Below are 10,576 nucleotides of genomic sequence, written 5' to 3' on the forward strand. Positions count from 1 at the left end.
ATAAATGCTTAAATCCCTGAATCTTTTATAGATATAGACGTAAAACAGTCTCAATTCTTTATTAAAGGCAAAAAAAGCGTACAGTTAGCATTTATTTCATGTGAATATGTCAAAGTACGATGCTAGTCTGTTAGTCAATGTGGCAGCAGCCTTACAACAAAGAGCTTTTTACATTAAAAATTCTTGTGAATAAATGCTTAAATCCCTGCATTCTTTATAGATATGAACATAAAACAGTCTCGATTCTTTGTTAAAAGAGCAAAAAACGGGCAGTTAGCATTTATTTTTCGAAAATATGTCGAAGAATGATGCTAGTCTGTTAGACAATGTGGCGGCAGACTTACAACAAAGAGCGTTTCACGTTGAAAATTCTTGTGAAAAACACGAAAATTATGATAATTGTCTTAAATCCTCGAACAAATCACTCCCTGAGAAAATCCTTCCTGTTTGTATGCGGTACAGCTTTCCTACTTTTTCAACCTTAACCCGGCGTTGGATCGCAGCGTGTGTCGCTGCGACTGACTGCGAACTGACGTGAATTGTGGGATGGGCCTCTACTTGAAGGCGTGGTGCAGTGAAGGTGGAATTTGACCCGTCAATATCATTATGAAGTCTATGTTTACAGGTAGTCCCCGGTTTATGAACGAGTTTTGTGTCCCAAAGACGTATTTATATGTCTTTTACATTTTTTTTTTTTTTTTTTTTTAAACATCTGTGGGTCGTGATTCAATTTAGCTCCAAAGCACAAAGCTGAAAATCCATTTTAAAGCAATAAGACTGGACACTGGAGGGCAGTAGCACATTTGGCAAGACCCGCAGCTCGATTCAATGGCAACGAACGGCCAAGCCGCACGGCCGGGCGCCGGCGGAAGATGATCGAATGGATGCCAGGCGGCGGACGACCAAGCAGAACAACCGGTCGGACGCCCGGGATGCCAGGCGCTGGACGACCGAGCAGAATGACCGGGACCACCAGTGCAGCGGATGATGCCTTTGAGTCCGTGCTGCTCGCGAGCAGAGCCCGCACAGACTCAAAAAAATTCATCTTCATGAGACAGACGGCGATGAGGGAAAAGTTTAACCGGCTGTCGCAGCCAGAACAGCCTCATCTTTGTGTAATTAAATTGTTACTTTGCTATCAAAAGCTCTATTTGCCTTGTTGTTTATCTTATTTTATAAAAGGAAAACATTATTCAGATGTTTGGGATGTAGCTAAAGCAAAAAAATAGTTGTGTATAAGTCAAAGTTATGTTTGAAATGTATGCACTCACAAAAAGCTCCATTTCTCCATTTTTTCATCAGAAATTAGAAAATTGCTCAAACTAAGCTATTTTGTAGTGATGGCCAAATGAAGCCTCATGAAGCAATGAAGCTTTGCAGCCAATTGGTTTGCACATGTAGCAAAGCTTCATGGTGCTTCATTTACCCTATGGCGCCATCAAGTGGTCTAGAAGCCCAAGAGGTCAACATTGTTAAGAATTCAATGGCTATTTGCTTAAGACAAAGATATGAATGTGCTTGTGTTAGTAATTTAGTATGTGAACAAAATACAACAAGTGCTAGGGGTAATTTGTTATTCATTTTTATTTAGAAATAATAGCTTTCCCACAATGGCTGGCTTTAAACAGTTTCTTTTTTTTTGGAAAATATTTCACCAGCTTTAGAAAATATTCTTTCACAAGACACAGATGAAGCTGGGGTGCAGAGAAATGTGAGTGCCAGTTTATATAAATTTGGGTAGGTATTCTTTTGTGCCTCCCAGTACACTAATGGATTGTTCATTCTGTTGATGTTTGGTTCAGATAGGTACACACACACATTCACGTTTATATTAAAGTAGTTTTTCTCCCTTACCTTATTGAAAGCAATCAAATCAAAATGTTCCCATACAGGGGAGGATCGCTCTTTTCGCGCAGGTTCCATCGCAAGCAAAGGACAAGGCTCGAAAAAAGATTGCACTGGTCGCACTGTTGCGCACAGATGTAACAAGTACAGGAGCCCGAAATCCACAAAATGTGAGATAACAGGCGATCGCCATTGCGTTTTGCAACCAATTTATACCGTAGTCTGTCCTGTTTTTGCAATGTTGGATCACTTCCGAAGCACTCACGAGATTCAGCCGGCCCCCGGCCACCGGCGAGGCTTTCCACGTCATCATTTCCGGGTTTTGCCGAAATGAAGCGCGCCTCGCTACAAGCTTCGTGGAAACCCCCCTCCCATTACTCGACACAAGCTTCGGAACCTCGGCTCATTTCGTCCCATCACTACTATTTTGTAATGCTGATTTCTAAAGAATGGAAAAAGATATGAACTAACTTTTTTTCTGCTGAAAGAAGAGAGTAATCTTTCTTTTGGTGGGTTCCATGTTTATATAGCAATAGAACAGAATTTTCTGTGGGCCTTGCAAAATCATTCAAAATCCAGTAAAACGGCCGGGAGTGAAGGGCGTTGCACCGGTGAAAATGGCTGGGAGTGAATGAGTTAACATCAATCACTAAAAATCAGATTTTGGCTGGCAGTCTGATCAATGCCTGTGTGCTCGTCTGACAATGTTCATTCAAAATTGTTGGAAACATTTTCTTTGTAAGGGTTGAAGTGTTGACAAGGTTTTTGTATTTCCTTTTGATGGCAGGCTCCAGAACTTTTTGAAGTGGAAAAAGCCTGGAAAGCGCTTGAAATGGCTGAGGAGAAATTACTGGGACCCCTCGGAATGAAAACACTTGACCCTGAGTATTACAGCTTTTTTAATTTTCTCGATATAGTAGCTATTTTAAGCTATTAAAATAATATTATTTAGTAGCTATTTGTAGCTATTTAGTCTTTGTTGTTTATCCCTTTGTAGGCCAAGTGATGATTTGGGGTAATTTAAAAGGACATATAGCACCGTCAATAGCAGCTAAGAATTAAAGTTAAACTAGTGCTGCATAAAGCTGTCCCGACTAGTCGACGTCATCGTTGACTTAAATGCATCAACGAGCACATCATCCTGTCGACTGTTAATGAAGGGTTAAAAATATATATATATATATATATATATATGTGCGTGGAAAGTTCAGATTATCGGACGCTCAGTAAGCAAGCGGGGAAAGCGGCACCCTACCAAAAAAGCGCATCATAGTGGCCAAAACATTGACTTATTTCAACGAAACAAAGGAGGGTACACTGTTGTGTCTTGTCTCTTCAATACCAAGCTTAGCTGCACGTTGGCCGTGAATGAACACCTAAAGTGCCGTCACCCAGTTGTAATTATGGGAGATGACAGGAGACAACAAGCTGGCAGATCGTAACTCCATCTAACTAACTAACGACATGTTAATTTATCAAAGTTGCTAAGCCTGTCGCGATATGCAATGAGTCCATTTATCGCACGGTAAATAAAAATGAGGTCGGTAATTTTCACGGCTGCGTTTTGTCGCGTGCGTGCATGTTGATGGCATCTGAGTTCCTTTCACAGATGTTTATTGGTCATCTACGCGCCGTAGAGTGAAAGTTCAGACATACAAAACAAGGAAACACAGCTATATTAAACACTGTAAACGTTAGCAATGCTACACTGAGGCTGCATTGCCTGAAAATAGGACTACCTCATACATATTTTGTATTTATTCAGATTTGATACTTTTATTCTTGCAAGCCACTTTTGAGATTTTTACTTGTGCAATAGTCAATGCCTTCACTCTCAACTTCTGCAACTAAACCTCCATTCACACATATTCTATGTGCAATACTTAGTATTTACATGCAATAATAATCTGCAATATTCAATGCCTTCACAGTCAACTGCTGCTACTTCACTTCAATTACTTGCACTGCCTGAACATAGGACTACCTCATACATATTTTTTATTTATTTTTATTTGGATTTTATACATTTATTCTTGCAAGCCACTTTATAGATTTTTTTTTATTTTACTTGTCCTGCACTGTAAAGTGAGATGCTCCACAATTTTATTGTACAACCGTATAATGACAATAAAGGTCTATTCTATTCTATTCTAATGGGGAAAAAGGACAACCTCCTTTAGCCTGCTATAAAACATTGGCAGTCTTCTCCAAAACTTGCGGTTTAAAGGTGACACTTCAAACATGAAAAATCGCTGGTTAACAGCATTTGCAAACGAAAAAAAAATAATAATCTATTACTGACACCACATGCAATGACGAAAATTGCTTTTTTTACGGAGTATAAAGCTTACGGTTAGAGGTTTAACGAACGTACTTCCGGTGAACATTTCAAAATAAAAGCATGTCATGTTCACCATATAAATGATGATTTCTGGAGTTAATCCCACATACTTCAGAATTCAGATTTTACACTAAGATTAGCTTTAAAATGACACCCTTTATGAAAAATCAGATTGATAAGTGTTATATTACTATGATATATAGTAGTATACTATAATATTATTGCTAGATTTTTTTTAAGAATTGTTTTGAATCATGTTGGAAAGGCAAAGTCAGTGTTCTGAATCTGTTTACGTTCCATTCTTTTGCACTAGTTAATGCTATTAGCATCTGACCTAATTTTTTATTTGTGATTTATTGTTGTTATTTACATGTTTATTTGTACTTTAAAAAAGAATTTAAGTGTTCCAAAATGTGTTTGTGCATTAATAAGCATCAGCAAAAATGTCATAGCTAAATTAGTTACCCCCAAAAAAAAAAATTCTTAGATTAGTCCACTAATGGTCAAAAAACCGTATTGGCCCGAATATAAGACGGTGTTTTCTGCATTGAAATAAGACTGAAAAAGAGGGGGTCGTCTTATATTCGCGGTGTAGACATTATACCCATTCACGACGCTAGATGGCGCCAGATATCATTGAAGCAATGTTCTGTCATGACAGAGCTCAGCTACTCAAGTTTAACCAGCTTGCATTATTTTATTGCAATGTTTTTCCTTATTCAGATTTGTTTCAAGACTACAGTTACAGTTAGACTTCACTTTGATGACTAGTGCAGTTATTGCAATTTTATTGTTTTATCACAATAGATTGGTTTATTTGCATTTCAAAAAACAGAAGCCATTCATTTACGAATGTGATTGCACTTTAGTTTACAAATTTAAATGTTCAGATATTAAGATTTGAATGAGGCAAAATAACATGCTTTTTCTCTCAAATATATTGTTATAATCATTTGTTTCAGATGTACTATAATTATTTCTGTATAAAAGTTAATTTTTTACTTTTTTCAATCTTGAGTCTTGAAGAAGAGGGGGGTCGTCTTATAATCAGGGTAGTCTTATATTCGGGCCAATACGGTAGTTTGCTGACTCGTCGGGAGAAAATTAGTTGTTTGATTCAGCCGTAGTGCTATAAAATGATATAAAATTTTCTATCGACATTTTACATATCGTCATTATCGCCATAGATAGACTTGTTCCTGCAAATCACATTTTGGCCAGCAGATGGATTCCAATTTGCACTGACTTGCTGCATTGATAGGATTCCTTATATGCATTAGTAGTACCACCAATTGGCCTGAAGAGGTCCTTATCTCCAATGTAATTGGCTTCCCTTGCTAACAGTATTGGAGTAATGCATGCAAGACAATCGAAATTAGCAACGCATGCTCGTTTTTCAGCGCCATTGACCTCACCATATGTCCAATTTCAAATTGGAATTCACATTAGTTCGTTAATTCCCTGCCAACCCTCCCCCTTCAAATGGATTGGACGTCTACTCATTTCAGTTCACAGCAGACAGCTGATTGGATGCCTCGCGATTGGACGTTAAGTCATTGTCAGTGGCGCAAAGAGTTCATTAAATATTTTAATTTGGGGATTTTTATTTATGTAGTATCGAAAATAGTATCGATATAGAGCTGAAAATGTTAGCGTCGTTACAACAGTATTTTGTGTATTTGCAGTGATATGGTCTACTGCGGTGTGTATGACAACGCACTTGACAATGACAACTATAATGTGGCTAAGGGCTTCAACTACCATCAAGGGCCAGTGAGTTTTACAATCAGCCATTTTCACAATCGAGCATCCACGACCGACCTCTACTTCATGTTTCTTCTAGGAGTGGCTTTGGCCTGTTGGCTACTTCCTGCGTGCTAAACTGTACTTTGCCAGAAAGCAAGGCGAGGAAACCTACGCCAGGACGGCGACCCTGGTCAAAAATGTTCTTTCACGACACTATACCAATCTGGAGAGGTAGGAATTTTACATCTTCTACATCATCAACACGATGCGCAAGCATTTTGCTCAGTTCCTGACGCAGTTTTTAATGTTGCTTTTTTAGGTCTCCCTGGAAAGGTCTGCCGGAGCTAACCAATGAGAACGGCCAGTACTGTTCGTTCAGCTGCGAGACTCAAGCGTGGTCTTTGGCTTGCCTGTTGGAAGTACTTTATGACTTCTAGTCCTGGAGTTGACCTGGGCAACCTTAATTTCAGTGGTTTAACATTGTATTGCATGTTAACACATTCACTGCCATCGACAGGCCGAGATGTCCGATGCATTTGTTCTGGGATATCTGGCAATCAATAACGAGCCAAGTGTTTCGGATTGATTAACCTCTTGGTGTCTGAGTTTCATTTTTCAAATATACATAAAAAAAGCAATGAGAGGAATACATATGTACATATACACAATATGTAGTAATAATAAAAATTACATTTGAAAAATATAAGAATTGGAAAATCCTCACTTTAGAAAAAAAATGAAAACCTTGAAAAAAAAAGTTAAAAAGAGAAAGAAAATATTAAAAATTCTTTTTAAAATTTAAAAATTAACAAATATTTTAGGTGAAATTATAACCAAGAAGAAATTGGGATATACTGGATTAATAAATTACTCCTTTTTTATTTATTGTTGAAAACTTTACCTCCCTTTTTTTTTTTTTTTTTTTTTTTTTTTTTTTTCTTAATTTGTCTTAGTTATTTTTAGCTGGGTTTTTTTTTTAGAATTGGAAAATCCTTTAGATGAAATCAAAATAATTAAAAATTAATTCGTTTAAAAACAGAATATTAAAAAATACTTTTTGAATTAAAAAATACATTTAATGAAAATATAACAAAAAAGTGGAATACACAGTATGAATAAATAACTCCTTTTTATTTGTTTTTGAAAACGTTCCAAATTGTTTTTATGAATTTGTTCTTTTTTTATTTTATGTATATCACTCAATCAATCATATTTTTTTATTTTCTCATTTTCATCTCATATTTTTTTTTCAAAAACTGGACAATCCTTTAAAAAAAAAAATCAAAAATAATTTTAAAAATGGATTATTTCATTTAAATAAATATTGATATTTTTTTTATTTAAATAATACATTTAACGAACAAATATTTTTGAGGAAAATATAACAAAAAATTAGAATATACAGTATTAATAAAAAAAAATTTCTTTTTTTGAAAATTTTCCATTCAAAAATTTTTTAATGATTTTTTTTCCTTCTCATTTTTAGCTCATGATTTTTTTTTTTTTTTTTTCCGAATTGGAAAATCCTTGATTTAAAAAAGAAACAAGTAATTAAAAATTCATTTAATTCATTTAAAAAGAAAGAAAATATTGAAAATATTTTTACATTAAAAAATACTTTTAATCAACAAATGTTTTAGGGAAAATATAATCAATAAAAAAGTATAATATCCGGTATTAATGAGTAACTCCTTTTTATTTGTTTTCACCCCATTTAAAAAAAAATATATAAATGGATTTCATTTCTCATTTTTAGCTGTATTTTTCAATTTAATGTTCTATATTTAGTTGTTTTTTTGTTTTGTTTTTAACTCATTGACGGCGATACACGTCCAATCCATTTCAACTGAGGAGCTGGCTGAATCGCTTTTCGCTCGCCCAGTTAAAATAGATCGGCCGTCGATCACAGTCAATCGCAGTCAATGAATCAATACTATTTTTATATACTTCTCCAATGCTTTATGTATACGGTTTGAATGTAAATTCAGATATCAAGAGGATAATTGTACAGAACAGCTCATTTGACCTAAATCTTGAAGCAATACATAAGCATTCACAAAAAAATACAACTATTCTCAACAATACTAAACGATGCTGTGAAAAAACTATAAAGGAATAATGTTATATGTACAGGTAGCAGAGGAATCTAATATTTTTAAATGTCAAGATAATAGCAAAAGGAATACCTGTTTGTTTTGTTGTTCTGTGCATGGTGGCTTTTTGGGGAAAAAGGCAGAAAAACTAAGCAAGAGGAAAACATGCATGCACTGTAAAAAAAAATAATAAAGAGTTCATGTGATTAGCGAATAAATGAAACCTTACCTTGATAGTGTTTACGTTACATCAAAGTATGTACCTGATAACAGATACTGCAAGTGAATCGTTTGTGTTCTCCCTTTGTTGTCCTTATGATTACTTTTAACTGTACTGCAGCTTGTTGCACCTTTTGTTGTCTTCACACTGTTGATTTAGTGAAAAAGCAGCCAAGTATACCTGTCTTGCACTGTATTCACTAATATATTAAAAAAGGGATACATGCTGCTGTTTTGCAATTTTTTAAAAAATTCATATGGCATGCAGTGGTGGCGAAAAATTGTATTCCAGTAGGAGTTGCGTGACTTCAAAATACAGGTCGTTCTCAGGTTACGAACAAGTTCCATTCGTACGCTGACGACGTAATTAACTCTTAAAGTACCCCGAAATAACTATCCAAAATGTCCAAAAATATTGTGCTGTTGTTTAATGATGGAGGCTACACTGCCCTCTGGTGGCAGCGTTGGGTCTGGCTGGACTGTTGCCTTATATGACTGAGAAGCAGGATCAGACGTCTGACATGGATAAAGGATAGCTGCGCTCTGGTTTGGCCCAGTTTGTTTTGTAAGTTGTTTCAGCTAATATATGTTTGTGTTTGCATTTGTGATTAAGTTTTCAGCTACAGTTACATGTGATTTGCTATGAGAATTGTAAATACGTGAAGGAATCCGACCTGTTAGCCAGATTGCCAGAATCATGCCAGTCGAACCGCCGGACCCGCACTGGCGCAGATCCAACGACCCGGGCTGGCGAAAATCTGAAAACCTGGCAAAAAGGCCAAACTCCACACGTTCAACTTGGTCTCAACTCCTTGTACTGACTCCATTTTGAAAGCTGGAAAAAAGCATCGACGCAGAAGTTGACAATTTATTCAGGTCGACGGCGATCACACGGCAAGGCGAAACTGACTATGGCAAGGAGGCAGACTCGTTCCAAGGTCACCATATCACAAGTCAACACAAGGTTCCCAAGAAAAATTACAATATTAGGTAAAGATTGCCAAGAAAAATTACAATATTAGGTAAGGATTGTCTTTTTTTAGGGCTCTCGCGGGGCGGGCTGTGGGCAGAAGAAGGGTGTGCTTGGGCGTTGTTTAGCATTCATGTCTGTGGATTGGACAGGAGGATTCGGGAGTTGCTATTGTCGGGACAACGAGGGTTGTGGATTTTGCCACCTCAGCACCAAAGGGGCTGTTGGAGTCTTATCAGTTGGATATCGGGCGTTCTCCAGTGTTCCTTGTGTTGGGACAGGATGGTCCGCCATTTTTTCTGACTGTCCGGTAGAACTGATTGTGAGAATTGGTGTTGCAGACGCGGGTTTGTAGATGTCTTGTCTCGTCAGCGTCAATCTTGCTTAGTCAGTTGCATGACGCACACGTTGGTTGGGCTTCCGTGATAAGAAGGTGTCATGTATCTCTAATGCCCTATATTCCGCTTGTTTTCCTTATACTATGGTGTAAGTGCTATTTATTTTATATTGGGTGTGTTAGAATAATACAAACCGTCAAACAGTACAGAAAATCAGAGAAACGAAACAATTCCCTGATTGATTATTTCAAGTGTGTTAGAGTAATACAAACAGTCAATCGGTAAACACGAGAAATGATACTATTCCCTTCATATGTTAGCATTTGTAGCATTTAAGATAGTGGACTTTTGTTAGGCAAATTAGGCTAATTTAATGTACTAAATTTACATATTGATGAGGCTAGATGGACGTTTAAACACCAATTGTTTTGTGTCAAATGTTTTATTGTTGCGTGTCGTTTTGAATATAAGTACTGTACAGATGTGTGGTACAGCTTTACAAATTGTCAACAGTGGACGAAGTCAAATCTTTAATAAGCACAAATATTATTAATTACACATTAATAAAGTAAAGTAAAAAATAAGATACTGTGAGGTACAATAAGGTACCTTTCAGTTGTAAAGCAATAACACTGCAACAAAAATGAATGAAATAAAAAAATATATATAAAATATATTTTTATAATGGGTCAAAATCATCATTTTTTGAACAGATCATGTGACTAGCACATTTGACGGTCATTTGCTTTGCATATAATACCCCCCCCCCCCCCAAAAAAAATAAAAATAGTCGAGTGCAATTTTATTTTTCAAATGATTTTTTTCTTTGATTGAAAATATCTCTTTTTGATGGAACTTTTTTGGGGATTGAATGATTTAGACACTAATGTCCTACCCATAATATGGCCCAAACACAAAAAGGACTGCTTCAAAGAAAACTTTTTCAATGAAAAATTAAGTGTTCAAATGCAAATTTTTCAATCTCAAATGTTTTTTCGCATTTACGTTTTCTATGATTGAATTT

General features: G+C 36.1%; 1 protein-coding gene across 2 annotated transcripts in view; it reads left to right on the forward strand.

Moving 5' to 3' along the window:
- Positions 1-6,554, forward strand: part of agla (amylo-alpha-1, 6-glucosidase, 4-alpha-glucanotransferase a) — a 63,017-nt gene extending 56,463 nt beyond the window's left edge. For both annotated transcript variants that reach the window (XM_057856419.1, XM_057856418.1), the window contains exons 32-35: positions 2,633-2,730; positions 5,872-5,959; positions 6,030-6,163; positions 6,252-6,554. In XM_057856419.1, coding sequence (XP_057712402.1) covers positions 2,633-2,730; positions 5,872-5,959; positions 6,030-6,163; positions 6,252-6,369 — 438 coding nt within the window. In that variant the 3' untranslated portion in view covers positions 6,370-6,554. The remainder of the gene's footprint in view (positions 1-2,632; positions 2,731-5,871; positions 5,960-6,029; positions 6,164-6,251) is intronic.
- The last annotated feature ends 4,022 nt before the right edge of the window (positions 6,555-10,576 follow it).

Source organism: Corythoichthys intestinalis, chromosome 14 (genome assembly GCF_030265065.1).
Source record: "Corythoichthys intestinalis isolate RoL2023-P3 chromosome 14, ASM3026506v1, whole genome shotgun sequence".
Taxonomy (NCBI): domain Eukaryota; kingdom Metazoa; phylum Chordata; class Actinopteri; order Syngnathiformes; family Syngnathidae; genus Corythoichthys; species Corythoichthys intestinalis.